Source organism: Sinocyclocheilus anshuiensis, unplaced genomic scaffold, assembly GCF_001515605.1.
Source record: "Sinocyclocheilus anshuiensis isolate Anshui unplaced genomic scaffold, SAMN03320099.WGS_v1.1 scaffold286, whole genome shotgun sequence".
Lineage (NCBI taxonomy): Eukaryota > Metazoa > Chordata > Actinopteri > Cypriniformes > Cyprinidae > Sinocyclocheilus > Sinocyclocheilus anshuiensis.
Window position 1 is genome coordinate 451,297 of NW_015544135.1, and position 22,665 is coordinate 473,961.

Below are 22,665 nucleotides of genomic sequence, written 5' to 3' on the forward strand. Positions count from 1 at the left end.
AAATCTTTACATTTATTTATAGTAATATTTCACAATGTAACTTGTTTTATTACTTTTTTCCATTAAATAAATGCAGCCACGATGAGCATAAGAGACTTCTTTCAAAAACACAAAATCTTACCGACTCCAAACCAACCAAACGGTAGTGTATAAATATTAACACATCAAACAGTGGCATGTAGCTTTCAAGTATTTCTCAGTTATTTAAACATTTATTGCTTTTAGTTGTCAAGGAAAAATGTGCTAATATTTTTTTTGTGCTAGTAATTTAAATACTCTGTGTACATTAATGTTATTAAATGTATATTATAAACATTTGACTAATTACCACATAAATGTGTTGTTGTGGTATTTAATGTCTTTAATATATAATCAATAATCAATTATACTGTTAATAATTATTAACAATATTACAGTAATAGTTTGATATATTTTTTTTCATGATTTATTATACTTCTAAAGCTGTCCTATAATTAAATCGATAACCTTGTGAAAAATGTAAGTAACCTTGCTCCTTTTGCAGATGCCTGCATGAATGGCAGCCACATAATGGACGGCCTCTTTCCTGCCTGCTCTTTTGTGACAACCACAAGAAGCAAGACCCAGAGTGAGTATGAAGTTCATATAGTCTTCAGTGGTCCAAATTCAAAGTCCGCATCCTAAGTCATCAGGGAATCTGACACTGGGCTTTAAGCTGTTTTTGCAGTTGTCTTTACTTGAAATTGTGTCCTATACACATGCTATGCATTAAACTTAGCCATTGATTTTCTTCTGAAGAGTTCCTTTCTGGCGCTTCCTGATCACTGGAGCTGATCAGAACCAGGAACTTAAGATGTGGTGCACAGTGTCATGGACGTGCTTACAAACTATCAGGTCTGTTCATTTCTTAATTGTTCGATATATGTTATTTGGTGTTGTTCAAGCTTGAGCATAAATATTTCTCCTCTATGGATATGATAGCTTATATTTGTGAATTTTAGAAGAACTGTGAATTTGTGTGTTTCAGATTTTCCCCTGATCCATTCAACAGCAGTGTACTACCCAGCTTGAAGGCCAGTTTGGACCTGTCTGCAGAATTTCTCATTCTCAGTGATGTTCAGAGGAAGGTCAGACTCATCATTATTTTATATTAGAGGTCGACCGATGTATCGGTTTTGCCGATTAATCGGCACCGATAGTTTTTTGCTGGAACTATCGTTATCGGCAAAAATCCATGCCGATAGTTTTCTGGGTTGCGTCCGTTGCTGGTGATTTCATAATACTTAAAAAAAAAAAATTTTTTACTAGATTCAGTGTGTTATGATTTAATGTTTTTTGTGTGTGTGTTTAAATAAAAAAAAATGTGAAGTAAAAGAGCAGCAGAAGTTTGTATGCAGAGACGGCAGACACTAGACAACATGAAAGTCATGCTTGAGTGTGTAGTAGATGAAACTGCGCTGCTCTGTCACACAAAGACATGCAGATCAAGTAGCAGTCTTTTTGTGGTTTAATTTTCATTGACACTAGTCCATTGCGATTTTATCCTTTGTGCAGCCTTACTTTTCTTTTATTCTTCCAAATTTTGCCAAATTCTTTGATGTTCCACTTAAGCTAAATTCCATATTTATGACTAGATTCTGCCATTCTGCCCATGTTTTCTACTTAGAAGAAATCATCAAAACGCCTTTATTTATATAGCGCTTTATGCAATACAGATTGTTTTAAAGCAGCTGTTTCTTATATAGGGCTCTAGTTTTGTTTACTTACTCTCATGGCGTTCCAAACCTGTATGACTTTTCTTTCTTAATTGGAAACCAAAAGAAGTTATTTTGCCTAATGTTGCTTATTTCCATACAAATGAAATGTAAGTCTTCCTAAAAACTCTCTGATTTAGCTCTAAAAATCTTATTTATATGTATTTATTCAAGAACCGATGCCATTTGAAATCATTGACAATCAAACCTGACAGAAAACCTCTACAAGCAGCAAGTGTGAAATCTAATCATTGTCTTATTTCTGGAAAGCACTAAAAATAGGTCAATCTTCAAGTTTGAGGAATTTCAGAAATTACTTTGGGACAGGTAGAAAGACAGGAAGTATCAAAGCAAATTAAACACGGTCAGTTGGCCTACTCTAGCATATGTCCTGTTAAATAGGATTCTTGAGTTTAGGTCAGTGTTGCTATTACAACAAGCAAATGATAACATTGCGGTTATGAGTAACTGGTTGTTTATTAGCAGCTGACTCTGGGTTGTGTGTTTGATATGTAGGTGTTGTATGTCATGGAGCTGTTACAGGATCAGGAAAAAGGCTGTGCCAGCTTCACTGCAGTTTCAGAGTTTCTGCTTACACACCCTGTGCTCAGCTTCGGCGTACAGGATGTCGCCCGCGCCAGACTGCGCCACACAGAAGTCCTTCCCCCTGATGAGGAAAGTGAAAGCATGACGACAGGTCAGTTGCTTTCCTTATTTTCATGCATTTTGTGTGTGCAAATGTTTGTTGTCTTGCTGTAAGTTGAGTGAAGATACATTCAATTGATGCTTTCTAATATTTTTGTGTCTATAATATCTTCTCACAGAAGGAAACCAGGGACCCTCGGAGTCCAAATCAGGAATCCAGATTAAACTCTACTGCGTGCATACAAAGTGAGTTACTCAAATAAAAAAGCTCTCAATGAAGACATGAAGTTTGCATTCAGATCTGTAGTGATGTAACACTCTCTTATGCCCTCAGATCACTACAGGATGTGCAGATCTGGTTCCAGCCCAATCAGGGGGCCTCTTCCTCCCTCTTCATGCCACAGTCTGGATCACAGGATGGCTTTGGTAAGTCTAGAAATGTGTATATATATATATATTTTTTTTTGCATACATGTTTCCTAGACTGCCACTGCTGAATCTACAGTGCTATAGCAAAATTAATACTTTTTAACAGAATTTACAGTCTGAAATTATTGCTGAGAAAGAAAATGGTGTACTTGTTAATTTTAAAATTAAATGCTAAATTTCTTAAATTATATAAAATGCATTTCCCTCCTAGGGTTTTCTGACCCACTGGCTGATCTGAATGTGGAGGCAATGAGCTCTGATAAAGAGTCTGGTGATAGTGGATCACAGAATGACCTGAGTAAGATTCTGGCTCTTCCAACTCCAGCTGACTTCATGAGTCCAGCCCCATCAGCCTTGCCCAAACTCATGACCCCAGATGCCTTCATGACGCCCAGCGCCTCCGTAAGCTTTTAATACTACAGATTCATCATTTGGTCCCTTCAGAGAGGGTGATTATTCATCTTTGCTCTCTTGTTTTTTTCAGATGCCCGCTTCTCCTGGCAGCAGTGCCAGCAGCCTGACCATAGTCACGGCCATGAGCAGCTCAGATAGCGGTGCAAGGTGGCAAATTTAACTAATTTATAATCTTTCTGTTTCACATTTTTTAAAGTCCTCAAACTTTCCAGGTTTTCCTGAGAGTGTTTTGAGACTTGTGGATCCTACTGTGTGATCTACACAGTGTGATAAGAAATACACATCTGAGTGTAAAACGTGGGGCCCTGTGTCCTCTCATGCACTCATAGGCATTGCTCAATTTTCTTTCTTCCAGAGGTGGAGATGATCTTACCCAGAGCCCTAAAATGTCTGTCGAATGTGGCAACAGCAGCTTGACTCTGAATGCCAGCGCAGGCAGTCCAAGATCCAACTCTATCCTCATCTCAGGCCTTGGGGAAAATATCCAGGTACTAATGGACATGTCAAACTGCATATAGTGATATATTGATGTCCAGTAGCCCTGTCTTTGTTTTGGTGTGTGAGAGAAGTTATTTTGTAAGATAGATATATAGCATCAGGGCAGTAAAAAATAAATTAAATTTAATATATTATTATTTATTTATTGAAAGAAAGAAATAAGTACTTTTATTCTGCAAGGATGCATTAAATCGATCAAAAATGACAGTAAAGACAAAAATATTCAAATTTGGGTTGGCTGATTTTTTTTTTTATTTATTTTTTTTTTATAAAGAAGTATCTTATGAAATAAGTCTTTTGCTGTCACTTTTGATCAATTTTATGCATATTAATTTATTAAATAAAAAAATTTCTGCCAGTAAACTTTTGAACAGTTTAAATGCTTATGTCATTATGGTAGATATAACGTAGGCAATATCAGTATTGACTATCCATCTGAAGAATTCAAATCAGATTTCAGCACTCACCAAATTACAGCACAGACTGTCAGTCTTTTAAGATCCGATTTAAATGAAAAACTCATTTAACAATTCTTTTGTTCCTAATGCATCCCTCCATCCACTCCATCCGGTTAGGCTTTCTCTCCCCCACTTGTGCTCTCCACATCCCTCCTGCGAGAGGCCTCTCTGCTCTGTGAAGCTGCTCCTTATTCTCACAGACTTCCCCTTCCTTATTTCCCATCTCCTCTTCCACAGGTTTCCCCTCCAAACCCTCCCCTCTCCCTGGATCTCCAGGCCATAGACCCCATGGTTGTCCCCCAGGCCTCTCCGACCAGAGCTCGCTCTCCAGATGTCATCTCCTCTGCTTCTACGGCAATGTCCCTGGACATCCCCGAGATCGCCTCAGAGACCCTGCAGAGGGGGCTGCCCGGTGCTGCTGCTGACTCAGGCCCTGTCCTGCATTCTGACAGCATGGCATCAGCCGCATCAGTCCTCCACCTGTTGTCTCCAAGAGCCCGGAGCAGTGCTGAGCACAGTTTGCTGCTTCTGGAATTGGGTGCAGCATCTGTGGATGGAGAACAGAGACTCAATAACACACCCTCCCTGCTGGAGACGGCTCTGTCGCAGGAGAACGCAGTAGCAGCTGGAGGATCCTGTTCGGACAGCAGCGTGAACCACACCTGGCCCGCAGCACCTGATATCACACGAGAAACTCGCAACAGCCTGAGAGACAATGGTTTGGGAGACTGGTAAGAGACTGCTCTATAATAAAATATAATTTTTTATACACAACTGATTAGAAGTTTAGAATAATTTTTGTTTTTGAAAGAAGTCTCTTATGCTTACCAAGGCTGCATTTGTGATCTTGTGAAATATTATTCCAATTCAAAATAACTGTTTTCTATTGTAAAATATAATAAACGTTTTAAAACGTATTTAAAATGTCATTTATTTCTGTGATGGCAAAGCTATATTTTCAGCAGCGATTATGCCAGTCTTCAGTGACACATCATCCTCTAGAAATCATTCTAATAGGCTGGTTTAGTGCTCAAGAAACATTTCTTATTACTATTAATGTTGAAAACAGTTGTCCTGCTTTATATTTTTGCAAAAACAGTTCTTTAAAATTGTAATAATATTTCATTATATTAACGATTTTACTGCATTTACGATCAAATACAAATATTTTTTTCAGACACTTTAAAAGAATTCTTAATTATTCCAGACATTTGACCAGTAGTGCATATTTATTTTATGTGTTTTGTGATTTATGTTGATATGTTTAGTTAATATTAACATTTAGTATTGATTTTTGTGTCTGGGAGTTTTATGATTTGTGTGGTGTATAGAGAGATGATAAATTGAGCAAACGGTGATAATATTTGAAGATTCAAGGCTAACACATTTGATAACTTTGTTTTGACTGTTTCCTTCCAGCTCTAGGGAGGAAATAAAGGACAGATACATTTCTTCTCCATACCACAGGCGCACATATCACCTGACTCAGAACGACAGTCAAGATGCAAGTGCAGAGCAGAGGTACACTTTACATTCTGGCGTATCACCTATGCAGGTGTCTGTGCCACTTCTGTAGCTCAGGTCAAATTACTATACTTGTTTTTCAAGTACATTTGCTCAATTTATGCTGTCCATCCATCTTAACTTTGCATCTGCTTGTTATGCCATATTAAGCTCTAAAATACTCAAAATACTGTGGTGTGTGGCCTGAAATCGGGGTTCAAATTAACATTTGTGCCAGTTGTAAAATCAGTGTTTTAACAGGTGTCTGGTAACTTAATTAGAAATGGCAACACTACATGGTTTTCTTTAAATTGTCTGAATGATAGTCTGACCTTCATATCAAGGACATGCAAGAAAACGGTCACGACTCGAGTTTTTTCAATAAGAAGTTCAGTGTTCTAAATCAGTTCTGAACTGAAATTGCCATGGTTACTAAACATAAGATGGGAGCCTGAGTTCTAATACATATCCTATTATGTGGGATATATATTCTTCAAATAAAGATACCAAAACTATAATACGTTTAACAAAACAAAAGGAGACATGTCTTATGCTTCATGCTTCTTATGCTCCAATAAAATATATTTATGGCTTGTCAGTTTTCTTAAGGAAAACTATTACAGCTGTCTGCAATTAAAAAATACAATATTTAATGTATAGTTAGCATCTGGGCCTAATTATCATAATCATATTTAAAAACAATTGTTCTTATGGATGATTGATCATTTTTAATAACTTATCACTTTTAATATTTTTACCTTTACTTGTAAAGGTTAAAAGGTTTATATTTAAAGTTTTTTTTATTTTATTTAAAAGTCTCTTGTTCTAAGCAAGGCTATATTTATGTGATCAAAAATACAGTAAAACAGTAATATTGTTGGATTATTACAATTTAAAATGGTTGTTTTCTATTTTGATATATTTGAAAATCTAATTTATTCCTATGATGGCAAAGCTGAATTTTCAGCAGCCATTACTCCAGTCTTCAGTGTCACATGATCCTTCAAGTCATTCTTATATTCTGATTTGGTGCTCAAGAGACATTTCTTATTATCAATGTTGAAAACAATTGTGCTGCATAATATTTTTGTGCAAACAGTGAAAGATATTTTTCAGGATTCTTTGAATATAAAATTCAAAGAACAGCATCTGTGACAATATACAAATCTTTACCGTCACTTTGAATCAGTAATACATCCTTGCTGAATTAAAGTAACTGTAGTGTGTACTGTTCTCATATGTTGAGAACTTATTTACTCCGAGTCCTTCCTCACATCTGCATATCAGTGCATGTCCGAACAAGTCTGAGCATGACTCAAAGACTCAAGATAATGACGTGAATATGCAAATTAAGGGCTGTGTCTAGGGGGTTTCTGACACCTGTATTGTCAGTCTTCAATACCTTGATGATAATTTTGCTCATCTTTTGTCTTTCCCTTTTATTTTCTGGTCCTGCTGTGATGGACAGTGATCATGATGATGAGGTTGCCAGTCTGGCCTCCTCCTCGGGAAATTGTGGCCCTCACTCCTCTCACAGACTTCCTGTGAAAGACTGGAAAACATCTCCCTGCAGCTCGCCTAAGCTCAAGAGGAAGAGCAAGAAGGATGAAGTGTGAGTGAGCTTACTATGGAAATCTCCCTGATATTAATGTTTATATTGTTTAATATTGGATTGAGCAGTGAGCCCCTTCAGTCACTTAATCTGATTGCGTGCCTGATTAGATCATCTTTGTTTTTCTCCCTACCCAGAGAGTCCTCACAGTCTAGACAGATTGAGAACCAGGTAAGTCTGTTGATCCCCTGCATCACAATCTGAATGCATTTCTTAGCATTTGTATTGTGTAAACCCAATGAAAATGCATGAAGGCTTGTTTTATGTCCAGTCACTGTGATTCATAATATAAATAAAACATTAATGCAGTGGAGACAGAACCTGATGAATAACATGGCAAGCTCAGTAGCATGAATGTTCTGCTGTGACTGCTATGACTCTTACAACTGTGCTGACATCAGTCAAGCATCCCCGGAAGTCCTTGAGCTTCACAAGTGAGGAATAAATGTGCTGTTGTGTCCTCAGATGAGCACAGAGGTGCAGGATGAGCTCCTACAGATGTTACGGAGCCAGCAAAGGGAGATCGCTGAGCTGAGACAGAACCAGCTGGACATTCTGCAGAGAGTCACCAGCCACATGGATGCTGTGCAGAGCTCCATCATGGCTCACATTGAGCACGCCATGTTGGCTCAGCAGGAACAAGAACGTATCCTTCCACTAGGGGGAGATTTGCAGCTGGGTTGAAGATTAGATTAAACACTAATGAGCAAGAAAAAATTAACTAAGGCATCCGTGCTATCACCTTAAGCTTTTGTTTTTGACAATATGAAATCTAGGGCTGCACGATAAATCGCATGCGATATTTAACGCGCATGTGCATTAAATATCGCATGCGATTTATCGTACAGCCCTAATGAAATCTAAATTGATTATTTTGTTTCTTCATGTTGCACTTTTTTGAATGCATAGGCTTTCATCAACAATATTTCTGGCAATGGAACCAAGGCTACATGGACTGAGATGAGTAATATTGATATTTTAGCCTATCATATATCTTGGCCACGCTCACTTTACATGCTAAATAAAATCCAGAAAGATAAAAGTCCTATTCTACGGTGTTTTCTACAGTATATTAACTTTGAAATATGTCACATTACAGACGTTAAATGCGTTTTGAATGGCGCCATAAACCAAGAAGCTATATTTTAAAGCAACTTAAAAATGATCTAAAATGACAATGTTAAAATAAACAAGAAAAAGCAAAAAAGCTGATATGAATATAATCATTCTCTAATGCATGGTATCATTTATTCATATGCATATACACATTAATGAATAATCACTTTGGATTGATCAGGCCCATGCAATTTGTTGTTAACTTTAACTGGTAACACAGAGAGAAGAATGGAGAGAATTCTGGCTGAAGGACAAAGCCGGAACCAACAGTTCCAGGACCAGCTGGTTCAGCAGCTCGTCCAGACTCTGAACAACAGTCTCTGCAACCGGCTAGACAAAGTTTTGCGTGAAGAAATGAAGAAGACCGTCCCACAGGGTGAGTGCTGATGTTCTGAACACAAGAGCTCAAGTGTACTTTTTTTCTCATAGAGTATACACCAATGAGCATTCTGCTCTTCTTCTGTGACTGTAAAATAGTTGGAGCAAAGACTTTTATTGATTTAAGGCTTGTGTGGAGCTTTAGGTGACCTTTTTTTCTGTTATGCAGCCATATCGAAGAGTCTAGATCCTGTGACTGGCCAGATGAGCAGCACCATCGCTGCCAAGTTAACCGCAGTGGAAGGAACACTGAAGGAAAATGTCACCAAAGTAGTTAAATCCAAGGTCAGTGGCTGAAAGTTTGAGAATGAACACTTTCAAATAGTTTTTTTTAATCCAAACTTGACATTTGTTATGATATTATTTTCCAAAGACTGAGTTAAAAACATTTCTGGCTGGAAAGGATGTTTCTCTGAAAGACATACTACAAACTGAGCGGTTCAGAAGAAGTGCACCAACTTCTATGCACTGATGTAGCACTGAATAATTCATTGCGGAACACCGAACAGGCACAAACTGTGGAAAACTCATAACTCTTCTAACTTTTTGTACTATTCTTCTATTCACAGAACACTACGGATGCTATCGGTCGTGCCGCTGCAGAGGCCATGCAGGGCCCCATCCAGGCGGCCTACAAAGAGACCTTCCAGAGCATCGTGCTGCCCGTGTTTGAGAGAGGCTGCCAGTCCATGTTTCAGCAGATCAATGACAGCTTCAAACAGGGAACCAACGAGTGTAAGAGCTATCATAGTAGACTTTACTACCCATCTGACTTTTTTATTTGTGCTTGTTTATGGTAATGAAAAATTAAGTGGAGCATATGAATGAATCTGGCAGATTGTTGAATGCTCTTAGGCCAGATTTGCACATCTTGTAGCACCAGCTAATTAATAAAACTCTTCTGTGTCAAGCAGTGTTGTAATGCGTTGCTGTAACTAAATATCTAATGACTTGACATTCTCCCGCAGACATCCAACAGCTGGAGACACACATCAAGAACAGGAAACAGCGGGACCAGGATGCACGGGATCCTGTGATTGGCCAGCTGCAACAGATGATTGACACGCTCCAGAATTCTCAAGACCAGCTGGCCACCACTGTGACGGCCAGCGTGTGCTCTGACGTTCAGCATCAGCTCCACATGATCGTGGGAAAGTAAGGCTTACCGCCGCACGCATGCAGCACAAAGCTCATCCAATATTTGTTAGAAATTAGGGATGCAACGATACAATTTTTTCCGATCCGATCCAGAAAATTCTGAGTATCAATGTAGAATTTCTATACTTCTGTGTGTTGACCTGATCGTCACTCTTTTGTGTGTTAAACTTAATTTTAATGAAAAATAACATGAAAAAATATATCATAATCTTTGACAAAAATACTATTATAAACTAGGTTAGTGGATAATTTAGCAGCAAAAGTTATTCTAGAAAAATTATGAGTGCACAATTTTATAAAATCTAAACATTTAGTGAAATAACATTATTTAGTGGGGAACAAATAAAAGTGAATATTTATTGTATTGTATATTGTATATTTATGTATTGAAATTTAGTGTAGGACTAAATCTGGTAAAATGTTACACATTGCTCTTTGTATTGTTGTAAAATACATGAATGAAAACAAGTAAATGTATTTATTTATAAATATAAACTATAAAATTAAAAGACATTTCTATTAAAAGTATCGCACCGTAATGAAGGAAGCAGCATACAGATAGGAGTCCTATCTATCATATGTTGCTGCCTCCATTACTGTGCTATACATTAGATTATTTAAAGCCTTTCTTTTTCCGACCTATCATAGGACAGAACAAGAAATGCTATAAATAATCTTTCATTGTGCACAAGTATTATATTACGAAAAGTTCCAATAGAGCGGCACAAAGCTCTTATGCGCATCCCGTGCACAGAATGATGCGCTTGAAGTAGGGCTGGGCGTTTTTATCAATTAATTCGAATTCAGTGTTTTGCCACAATTAAATTTTTTAGAAATCGAGGAATCGCGATTTTGAATATAAATATTACCAAATGTTAGAATTAGACACTTTGACAATATGCCGGGGATAACAGTAAAGAGAAAAGAACGATCCAACAGCATGTCGGCGCACGTGATTAACCGCTCACGTGTGACGCGCTCATATCGCTAAGCGCCATTCACACAGAATGCGCTTTTGTATTGACAAAGATGCGACGCGGGCAGTGGAATAGGTAAAATATGCAAGAAGATGGGAGTGAACTTCTTTTAACTTGAGCAGTGTTTTTAGAAGGCCATTTCATGCATGAGACACTGCAAGAGACGCGAGTGCAACAGTCAAACACATCCATGTTTACAATGGAAAAGCAGCGCAATCGAATAAAAAACCTGTAAAGAACTACTACTGTATGTCTGATATTTCATGTTTGCATCATGGTGACGGGCTGAAAGCTGCCGTTGTTTTTACAGAACATTTATAGATAATAATAGTCTACTGGTGTTATACCTTCAGTCATTTTGAATTTGAATTACCTTGACTTTTGAGATTTTTTTTTAAAAGCATTTTCCTCGTATTATTTCTGAACACATAATATGTATAAGACAAGTTTGTACAATATGTAGTTGTAGTTCATGCATCTTTTCTGCAAAGAGATTTAACAAGTGATTTGTTTAACATTTACATCATGTTGACAACTTCATGTGTTCTGCACTTGGAATAGAATTTTTTTAACCAGAAGGTTAATAAAGAAAAAGTTACTTGAATGATGTTGTAGTTACATTTTTAAGTTGACTAGTTAAAAATCATAATAAAAAAATAGAGAATCGGTCAAACGTTCTGGAAAAATCGAGATTAAAATTTTTTGCCAAATCGCCCAGCCCTAGCTTGAAGCAACATGGAGTCACAACGTGCAGCACTCCGCATATAGAAGTTCAAAGCACAAAGGAAAGAGATGTTGATGCGTAGTGTATTAAATCTGTGCGATAGTTTAGTGAGTCTTTTCTTTTAACAGTTTTAAATTTCAGTTACTGTGCGCTCTTGAAGAGAGTTTCATTGTTTTGACTGTCGTAACCGAACGCAACAGACAGTTTGAACACTGAATGGAGGATGACAGACAGCTGCAGCAGAGAGAAGAGTTTACATCAACTTGAATTTAATGACTTAAATATTCATCTGTACCTCACATTAAACTATGGAACGGCTTCAGAACACTTGGACTTTGACTTTATGGTGCTTTATAATGTTTTTGTACTTTCGTGAGGCTTAACAATAACACAGAATAGTATACGCCAGGGGTGGGCAAACTTGGCCCTTCCAGGCCACTTTCCCGCAGAGTTTAGCTCCAACCCTAATCAAACACACCTGAACCAGTTAATCATTGTCTTCAAGACTACTAGAGTTTTATCAGGGTTGGATCAAATCTCTGCAGGAAAGTGGCCTGGAAGGGCCAAGTTTGCCCATCACTGGTATACGCAGAATATCGGATTTGGATCGGTCTCGTCTGACTGATACCTGATCCGGCAGAAAATGCCAGTATCGGAGCCGATACCGATACTGAGTATCGGATCAATGCATCCCTATTAGGATTAAATATAAGGATAGGAGGAATGCAGCAATCGTTTATTCTCTTTCCTCTTGTATGCCTTCCCTTATGGAAGACTTTATTGCATGAATAGAAGAAGCGATTGATTTAGGAGTTATTGCAGAGAAAGCATTTTTTGGAGCTCTGCATTGAGTACCGTGCAAATGGATTGGCAGGTGTGGCACTTGAATTTCTGTCAATAGAGCTGGTTTGTTTCCCTCCCACTCAATTGCAGTATAAAGTATGTAGTATTAAATTCAGGATTAAATCACTGTGGCCTTTGAAACCCCAAAAAATAGCTAAATATTGTTTGTTACATTGAGATTTACATTGTAATACGAAAGTTCCAATAAATTCAAAATGTAGCCTAAACCACTCTTAAAAGCTTATATAGGTTTTTAATCACTGTACCTTTATTGTGTTTTAACATGTTCTTCGTCAGTGGAATCTTCATCGATAACTTGCAAACAAAAAATAATAACCATGGGATTTAACCGTAATAAATACCCATTTTAGTGTATTATTAAATTATTGCCATGTGCTAAGTTTTTCTCTTTGGCCAATAAGTGTTGGAAGCTGAACTTTAATTTTGAATGTGCTGAAAAATCCCTGAACAGACATACAGGAGCTCCCATTATTTCACATCTTAAGTTACTGTCTTTGTGTAACATTTGTCTAATAATTTATTAGACTAAACGGTTGTTAGTAAATGGTATCTACCAAGTATTACAGTGTTTGCTTTTCTGTTATAATAGAAAGGCAAACAATATATACGTTTGTCGCATTTATCAAATTTGTATTTATATAATTAAAACATCTCTGAGTATGTAATTTATTGCCATGAAAAATGTCACTTACAGTGTTTATTTCCTTTATAGTCATGTTTGTAACATTAGTAGGATATTGTAAACTATAGTGGGATTACAGATTTATTTTTTCATCAGGTTTCTTATTATTTTTCAAATGCTTTCAAATTTGGTAAATGTCCTGCAATGAAATTGATATTTTTTACATGTTATTTGCTGTCTTTAGATACAGTGATATCATATATATGTGCTTTATGTTGGCCATCAAAAAATCCATATTAGTTGACCACTTCTAATTTTTATACCACAGCAGTGTTCAATGGTGACATATCTTATTAAATACACTCCATTAATTTGATACATTTTACTGGGAGTAGAATCCTGTCTTTTGTTATAAACTAAAGGTGTCTGTCCTCTCTGCAGTCTGCAGGACTCGATCCTGATGCAGGTGCAGCGCATAGTGAAGGGAGAGGTGAGTCTGGCCATGAAGGAGCAGCAGGCAGCTGTCACCTCCAGCATCATGCAGGCCATGCGCTCGGCCGCAGGAACACCTGTACCCTCCGCACATCTGGACTACCAGGCCCAGCAGGCCAGCATACTGCAGTTACTACAGCAGGGCCAGCTCAATGAGGCCTTCCAACAGGTTGGTTACTGATCACTAGACACACGTGTCATATTTCTCACAGGTCGGCCTGTATCATGCTTCTGTGATTGTTTTAGGGCTTTTTATGGTTAGTAGAGGTGCATTGATTAGATTAACTGCTGTTATGTCGATAGATCTTTTAACACACCTTTACATGTATTAAGCCACATTATATAATCATTCATATATAGCCTCTTTCACACAGCCATTCCGGAAAATACACAGAAAATGTGTCCCGTGATTTGTCCAGGGATGGTTTGATTTTGGTTCATTCACACTGCCAATGATTTTCCGGAATCTGTGCGTGCGTTCACACACAACCCGTAAAGATTTGGATTTGACGTGTAATGCGACACGTATCGTTCAACTAAACTGCCAAACGATTTCAGCTTCAGCGCGGTTAGTGAGGAGCTTCCTGAGCTCTGCTTCATTACAGTTTGCACATATTTTTCGTCGTGAACATTGATCTGCCTTCAAAACACCCGATAACATGCGTCATCACTACGACACACCCTTTACGGCATTGGTCCTGGCTTTTGTTCACACAGCACTCGTTCCAGGACTGATCCCGGCAATGTTACTAGGTCCCCAATCCCGGGACGTGTTTGTGTTCACAGAAGGCACTCTGGCAATTTTCCTGAATCAACGCGCTGTGTGAAAGGGGCTTATGTATAAATTTAATTAAAATGATAAAAACATCAATATATAAGCTAAGCTTATTATTCATTTTATTTTTCCTCTCAATAACTTTTATTTGTATTGAAAAACATTAGAATAATATATTAACACTTCTGATTTCTTTTAATAAAAAAAGTTTGAAAGCAAAAAGGATTGTTAAAAATACAAAATACTTCCTTCAAAAAGGAGTAAAACAGTTAAAAACTACTGCATTAAGCCATATGTGACCCTGGAGCACAAAACCAGTCTTAAGTCGCTTGGGTATATTTTTAGCAATAGCCAAAAAAGCATTGTATGGGTCAAAATTATCGATTTTTCTTTTATGCCAAAAATCATTAGGATATTAAGTAAAGATCATGTTCCATGAAAATATTTTGTAAATTTCCTACCGTAAATATATCAACTTATTTTTTGATTAGTAATATGCATTGCTAAGAACTTAATTTGGACAAATTTAAAGGTGATTTTCTCAGTATTTTGATTTTTTTGCACCCTCAGATTCCAGATTTTTAAATAGTTGTATCTCGGCCAAATATTGTCCTATCCTAACAAACCATACATCAATGGAAAGCTTATTTATTCAGCATTCAGATAATGTATAAATCTAAATTTTGAAAAATTTACCCTTATGACTGTTTTTTGTGGTTATATGTCTGTAAAATCTGCCACATTGTACCGTTTACTTTTTGTGTAATAGACAACATGTGCAAAGCATTTTCACAAAAACATCTTTGCAAGGTCTTCTCCATTGAGGAATCAGTAGCATCCATGGTTTCCGTCTGTAGTGTTTTGTTTAAGTTAAGCAATGCAAATCACTAATAGCCAAAATAAGCATTTGGAAGGAGACGTCTTAACATAAGTGCTGACAGTCAAACCACTGTAACTATGCTATTAAGTATACTCTTGATTTGTATCAATAACTTGTTAATTTATTACATTAATTAGAATTTTCTGTCAATTTAGTGGTTGTAGGAAATCACTGTAATTATTAGCCATGAAAATTGAAACTAAACAGTTTAATTCTTATTTCCACAGGCAATATGCTATGAGATGTGACCTTTTATGTGTCCTTTTACTATCGTCTCTCTATATATGTGATCATCTTTCACAATAACACTGTATTGTATTAGTATGTCCTCTCCAGGTTTTTTTCACAGGCTGCTCGCTGTGGTTTTTCTTGCAGGCTTTATCTGCAGCAGACTTGAATCTGGTGCTATACGTGTGTGAGACCATTGACTCCCAGCAAGTGTTCGGCCAGCAGCCCTGTCCACTCCATCAGGCCGTCCTTCTGTCTCTCATCCAGCAGCTCTCCACCAACCTGAGCACACGCACAGAACTCAAGATCAGGTTTGTTCCCTTCGACTCCATCAGTCAGTGCAGTCATGCTCTATACTTTTTTCCCTCCCATATGTCCCTTATATGGAAGTTATTCCTTCAGCTCCCCTCGCACTTTGAATGAGTATGCGAGATCATGCAAAGCGCTGTGCTTTTAATGATTAAACGCTTAAGTATTTATTTATAATCCTCTGTATGTTGTACGTGATCAAGGGCAAAATACAGATTCATATCACAGGCTATTAATGCTTTAAGACTCAAGACATCGTCTCTTTCTCTTTATTTCCTCTGTGGATGACCTTGTGTTGAAGGGGACATCCACTTCTGTGGCACTGCTGCATTGGGCTGCAGTTATTAAAGTGCTCTACAGTCTGGGCTGCATTAGAGTTCTCTGCTGGGGGAAAGAGACCAGCTCCCGTGAATCACAGAGTAATGCTCTGCCTGTGTGCTGCCAAGTCCCTTTACTGCTATAAACTGCTCTGTCTGCCAGTCCTATCTCTGAATTGCACTCTACAATACTAGTGTTTCATACGGCCCATATGTGCATAGACATTACCATCTGTAAGTCTGTCCTCTTTCTGCATGGACATAAGGATGTTATTTTAAGAAGGAAGGCGCATGCTTTAAGTTTGATCTATTTTTAATGCCTGAATTAATATTTACAGGAGTCTGCGCTTTTGTTCATGACAAAGAACATTAGATGGCTCCATATTCAAAATGATTTGATTTGAAAATGATTTAATTATGACACTTTTGTTTCATTAATAGTTGAAATAGTGTATTACTTCAGTTTTTGCTGCTTACTATTTTTGTGGAAACAGTGATACTATAATAGTTATACTAACTGCCATTAAAAAATGTGGGGTAAATATAATGAAAGAAAGAAAAACATGTTCAAAAGTGACCGTATAGACATAGTTACGAAAGATTTCCATTTCAAATAAATGCTGTTCATTGAACTTTGTTTATCAAGAAACCCTGTATCCTGTAAAATGTATCACGGTTTCCACAAAAATACTAAGCAGCAAAACTGTTTTTAACATTGATAATAGGAACCATTATTATAAATTCAGCATCTGCAATATCTGATGTATAATTAATGTATTTTGAACCAAGTGAACATTCAAATATTTGTGAAGGATCATGTGATACTGAAGACTGGAGTAATGGCTAGGGATGCACGATATTATCGGGCCAATAACGGAATCGGCCGATAATGGCTTTAAATGTAAATATCGGCATCGGCCCGATATGGAAAATTATGCCGATATGTCTTGCGGGTAAGAGGAATACGTTAACTCGCATGTGCTCAGGGTGTGCTAGCGATTAGATCACGTCAACAGTGTGGCTCATTCTTGAAGAAAAGTTTTGCCTGAATGATGATTAGATTCACTGTATCACGAGTTTAAAGTTTGTCGATCGCGCGTCTCCAGTGAAGCTGAACTCTCCTACTGTCAGCATTCAATTCACACGGACCGACCGTCACACAGAGAACACGCGATCATCCAGGTGTGAAACTAAATGTTCATTAGTCATTCAAAGATTTGTTTAAATGATATAAATGCGTATTTGCTGAATGCTGACGGCAAACAAGAAAGTATTATAATGTTTGCCTTTCTATTACTAATAATATAAAAGCAATCGTTATAATACTTTTTGTATACATTTTAATTCATTTGTTTAACCTTTCTATCTGATTATTAGACAGATTTCTGTCCGTATTAGACAGAACTGTTAACGACTACAGCGAACAAGAGGGAGAATGTGAGCACTGTGTTCTCAGGCGCTGCCGCTCTCAGTGCCGTCAAAATAAAAGTCACGCCTCGAACGCATCGGCCAAACAAGAGAACTTATCGGCCGATGCCGATATTTAAAAAATGCCAAATATCGGCCGATATATCGGCCTTGGCGATATATAGGTCGACCACTAATCAGTGCAACAGCTGCTTCACGTTATGTAACACTTGGTTAAATAAAAAAAAAATAAAAAATACTCAGTAAAACTAATATTAAAATGGATTGTTATGGCTTTGAAATCTTTTTGGATTGGTGTACCTGGCCTGGGTATTTTTTGTGCTACAAGAAGTTGCCTTTTTTTTCTAGCGTCACAGTATATTCTGTCATTCCACCCATCTCTATGTGTCATGCTCCGGAGTTAAACATCAGCTTTTATCTTCGCAAATAAAGGTTAGCAGAATACAAGATGTGAACAGTGATTTCAATGTACCGGGAATGTAATATCTCTCCGGGCCAGTAGATTATAGTTGAGATAACATCACTGTGGGCTTAAATGTGTTGGAACAGGGCCTACACATGTGAAAATAGAGCAAATTGCTATGAGGCATGGAAGCTTAGCCATCTGGACAGGACCTGTTACAAGTCCTGGGGATATTAAGGTCATTGTATTACATTTCCTTCATTTTTTTTTTCTTAATTGGAAGCTTTAACTTAATGATCGCTTGTGAGGTAATTAAGATGACCTCTGTGCAACATGCAGCTCAAGTCGCTGGTGGTATCATACACCAGTGTCTATTAATTTAAAGAGGCCGATGGAGAGATTTCCCAGATAGTTTTCCAGACAGGTGGCGTTTCAGTAATCCTTGATGGACTTTATAAAAAACCCAAGCAGCCTGGAGAGAAAAACAAAAAAAAGCTTTAGCCTAGAATAGCTTAAAGAAATAACAAACATGTTCTGTTAACACGGCTGTCAAAAAACAGCAGATTTGTGTTTGAGGACTGGAATGAATGACTTGTGCTGGCCACATACACTACCATTCATGTTTTTTACTATTGAATTAATATTTTTATTCATCAAGCATTTAAAAGACTTTTACAATGTTATGAAAGATTTCTATTTCAAATAAGTCCTCTTGAACTTTTATCCAAAAATACTGAAAAAATGTAAGACAGATTCTTTATTATTATTAAATATTTTCTAAATCAATAATAAGAAGAAACCAAATCCTCATCTTTTAAAATCAGTATATTAGAATGATTTCTGAAGGATCATGTGACACTGAAGACTGGAGTGATGGCTGCTGAAAATTCAACTTTGAAAAGCTCAGACCTCTTGCACTTTTTGAGTTTAATATTAATACATTGTTAGAGGTCTGGCCCAGTGCAAAGTGCTTCTAATATTAATGAGAATTGGCTTCAAAGCAAACTGGTGATCGTAACAGGAGAGATTAAAGCAACTTAGCCTTCCTGCAAGAACACTTTGATAAAATAAATGATGTAAATGGTTCCTCCAGTTGAATCAAAGTCTGATGTGAGAGAAAACATTTGCTCCTTCATGACGCAGATGATTGCATGATGCTTGCGATGATGTTAGCAGGTATTTTACAGTTGTAAGCCAAGAAACTCTAAATGCCTGGAGAAAGCAATTTTTTTGGGTTCCCATTCATTTCAAAGGCACTTGTTCGGAAGTACGCAATTTGAAATCTGACAGTTTTCCTCATGAAGGTTTAGAGGCAAGTGACATAAAAAGCTGTAGAAAGGGAAAAATGTAAATTTCATGCTTTTAAGGTCCGTGGAAAAATATCTGCAATAATATGAAATATTTTTGACTTATGAAAAACCGGTTTCATCAGAATATGCAGCGACTTTTGAATGCCCATCGTTGTGGAAAGATTTTCCACCCCCCCACATGACCCCTTTCTCTCATTTTTCCGTAGCTATCTTGAAGATGCTGTGATGAACCTGGACCATGGAGATCCAGTCACCAGAGACCACATGTCTGCAGTGCTGTCCCAGGTACGACAGAAGCTGTTACACTTCCTGCAGCAGGACGCCCACAGCCCTCTTTGCAAGCGTGCTCGGCGCCTCATGATGATGCTGCAGGGCCTGGTCAATCACTAGAAGAGCCCCTTCGGATGGCGCAGCTGACATCTTCACAACCTCTCAGTCATTGTTCTGCAGTCTCGTAGACGACCGTCATGACCTCATACCACCCTGCTGTTCAGTTGCTTTATCTGTGCTCTGTAGCTTATTGGCTCTCTCAAGAAGCACTATTGGGAGTTGTAGTTCAGGCTTGGACTATATATTGGCGGCTTTGGACTACCCCCCCATCTTTCCCTCCCTCGTTCCTTCCAGACTATTTTTTTATTTTGTTTCTCTGCACATGTGAATAATCCTCAGTTTGTATGCCACACCATCATGAATGCAGAACGGGACATGGCTACTTCAGTTATTTTCATTATGCGTTCAATACCAGGAGACCACAACTTTTTTTTTCCCCTTTTTTTTTTTTTCATTCTTGACACATCAGGAACAAGACTGGAGAGCGTGAGAGAATGAAAACTAACGTGAACCCTCCAAATTTCTGCTGAATGGATGGTTTCCTGGCTGCTCTGCTTTCTTGTGGTGGAATGCCGTCGAACGTTATTGATAAAGGTTGTATTTAGGCCACTTATCCTTACCTGACTCAACTGTTTTGCTGAAAATAATTTGGCCAAGTTACTGCTTTTTCATGTCAAGTGGAGCATCATACATGTTTCTGGAATTTTTGTTAATGCTATCAGGATTTGAAATGGTCAAAGCAAGATTTTTGTTCGAACAGTTTAAATTCTGGACTATTGCAAAATCGACCCGCTTTCCAATCAGCAGAGCCCTGTAAATATATATAAGAGGGCTTATTATGTTACCAAGGAATGCTAACAACATAGTTACTTGGAATTCTTCAAATGGAACCTTGAGTCTATAACTTGTAGTTCGTCTGTAAGTCTCTAGAGGGCAGGCATTTGTGTTATCTTCTTTCTAATTTTATATGCTGCTTTTGTGATTTTTCAGCTCTTCCGCAGAATTAGACTACAGTGAATGCAACAAGGCTCTTCTTTTAAAAAAAATACAGGGGTTTTTTTTTCTGTGAAATTTTCCTTTCTGTATCGCAGCACCCAAATATTTGAAAGTGTTGGAGAAAGTGGCTGAGAAATGCCTATTTTCTGCTCCATTCTAGTCAGTTGTATTTGATTTAGACTGAGCTTGCCAACACTTGTTATTGATTAGGAGGGACTATCTGGTCATGCCCTCTGATAAAGGCAGAACAAAAAGAAAGTGCCTTATCAGACTATTGTGTATCATATATTGGTAATCGGGTCCTCTGACCCTACACTGGGCGCTGCGTTGGTGTGTGTGTGTAGCCTATCTCCAAGCAAATTTTCTTTTTTCACTAAAACACGGAATTGAAGTTAGGAATGGACAGTTTACAGCACTTGCAAGAAAATGTTTCAGTAACAAACCTGTGACCCGAGTTTATTTTTTCAGTCATTTATTCCTCACAAGGTTCATGCTAATGCGAGGAGGAAGTGCCGGCCCCGTTGATTGTGTTTGTGTTAACACATTATTTGTTCCCCTGTTGTCTTTATTTTTAGAGCTGTGCATATTATATCCATAGCCATTGGCAGCAGTCAGTGTGGCTCATTAGGACATTTTTACAGGGTGTAGGCAATGTGTCCTCTTTTGCTTTTTTCTCATATGTATAAAAAAAAAAGCTCTTTAACAGACACGAGCCTGCTGCGCAATTGAGGGTAAATCTGAGGCACTAATAAAGATGTATTAAATTCAGCATGCTTGCATGCTAATGGTGAGAGCCATGTAGTTAACCTGTTTTTACAAATTCAACACCCACTTTTGTTTAAGCTTTGTAAACCTGGATTAATCCTGCTTCATCTTCATTTCTATTTCTTGCGTAGTATAGAGTCCAGCAAAGACGACCCGTGATCGAATAGATTGTCTGATTCAGTTTCATGTTTTGTCTGGTTGAAAATGTCCTCTTGTCAGTTTTAAGATTCGTTGCAGTGCAAGGTTAATTGGTTTCCGATGCTGTTTTAGACGCGTCATATGATGATGTCTGGGTTACTGTACTAATTAATACACATTGCCTTCAGTTTTTGAGGCTTACAAACTTTTTTTTTCCCGTCAAGAGGTTCGCATTGCAGGTTGTGTATGACAATTTAATTGTTTGCCATTTTTTTCCATTATGTTTTGATTTTTGTTCCTTGTTTTTGCAATTCTGTTGTATATTTTCTTTCATCCTAGATGTTTTGGAATAAAAAAAGGAAAACATTGTTCAATGTTCAGTAAGACTGTGCACCTTTTCTTTTCCATATGCCTGGTTTAATTCTTGCAATAAGCTGTGGCACCTCCTTACACCTTTTAATATGGATCAAATTTATGAAAAGACAAACATGAATAAAATCAATTGAAATTAACATGCAGAGATGAAAATATAAACGCTTGAGGATAAAACGTCAATGTACTATTTTAGATGCATAAAACTTTAAAAAGTTTGAAAGTTACTCTTAAGAGTAATTTGCCTTTGTGAGTTGTTTTTAAAAATCTTGAAGATGGGATATAATTTCTTCATGCATTACACGTAGTATATAATATATATAACGACAGGGGCGGATTTAGTGAATTGGGGACCCCAGGCAAAATATAGGAATGGGGCCCTATACATTTGCACACATTTTCCTAGATCAACCTTGAGGTTCCATTTTTTGTTATGATGCTTGCTGCTGCACAAAGGTGCCCCATAATTGTGTCCAATGTTTCTACATTTTTCATGTACATGTTATAATGGCTTTCTTTCATGTTGCATAACACGAAATAGCAACTGATTTACAGTTGAGATACAGGTTTTCACAAAAACAAAACAAAACAAAAAATTATAAAATGATAAACCTCACAATTGAGCGTTTAAACCAGGGGTGAGTCAGAAGTATAAATTATTATATTAATTTAAAACGGGGTTATGTGGGTGGATTTTCGCATTGGTCTGAACAAAAACTACAGACTGGATTATTGAAAATGAACATTCATTCTCTGCCAGTAGGAGGCGCTTTTGGAACGTCAGAAATATA

The 22,665-nt window shown here is 37.5% G+C and overlaps 1 protein-coding gene and 1 long non-coding RNA gene across 2 annotated transcripts in view; one reads left to right on the top strand and one right to left on the bottom strand.

The window, feature by feature from the left end:
* edc4 (enhancer of mRNA decapping 4) overlaps window positions 1-21,049 on the top strand; it is a 26,224-nt gene extending 5,175 nt beyond the window's left edge. The window contains exons 12-29 of the mRNA XM_016494658.1: window positions 2,250-2,430; window positions 2,558-2,624; window positions 2,713-2,804; window positions 3,019-3,209; window positions 3,292-3,368; window positions 3,577-3,709; window positions 4,415-4,908; window positions 5,597-5,698; window positions 7,149-7,292; window positions 7,430-7,463; window positions 7,758-7,938; window positions 8,629-8,784; window positions 8,956-9,071; window positions 9,356-9,521; window positions 9,755-9,941; window positions 13,573-13,792; window positions 15,654-15,817; window positions 19,480-21,049. Of these exons, the coding sequence (XP_016350144.1) occupies window positions 2,250-2,430; window positions 2,558-2,624; window positions 2,713-2,804; window positions 3,019-3,209; window positions 3,292-3,368; window positions 3,577-3,709; window positions 4,415-4,908; window positions 5,597-5,698; window positions 7,149-7,292; window positions 7,430-7,463; window positions 7,758-7,938; window positions 8,629-8,784; window positions 8,956-9,071; window positions 9,356-9,521; window positions 9,755-9,941; window positions 13,573-13,792; window positions 15,654-15,817; window positions 19,480-19,663 (2,889 nt within the window). The 3' untranslated portion in view covers window positions 19,664-21,049. The remainder of the gene's footprint in view (window positions 1-2,249; window positions 2,431-2,557; window positions 2,625-2,712; window positions 2,805-3,018; window positions 3,210-3,291; window positions 3,369-3,576; window positions 3,710-4,414; window positions 4,909-5,596; window positions 5,699-7,148; window positions 7,293-7,429; window positions 7,464-7,757; window positions 7,939-8,628; window positions 8,785-8,955; window positions 9,072-9,355; window positions 9,522-9,754; window positions 9,942-13,572; window positions 13,793-15,653; window positions 15,818-19,479) is intronic.
* On the bottom strand, window positions 15,643-21,118 carry LOC107694938 (uncharacterized). Its single transcript, XR_001634939.1, has 3 exons — window positions 21,043-21,118; window positions 16,271-16,279; window positions 15,643-15,654 (listed from the first exon to the last, which is right to left on the bottom strand). It is a non-coding gene; the product is annotated as an uncharacterized LOC107694938 (long non-coding RNA).
* Window positions 21,119-22,665: the final 1,547 nt, after the last annotated feature.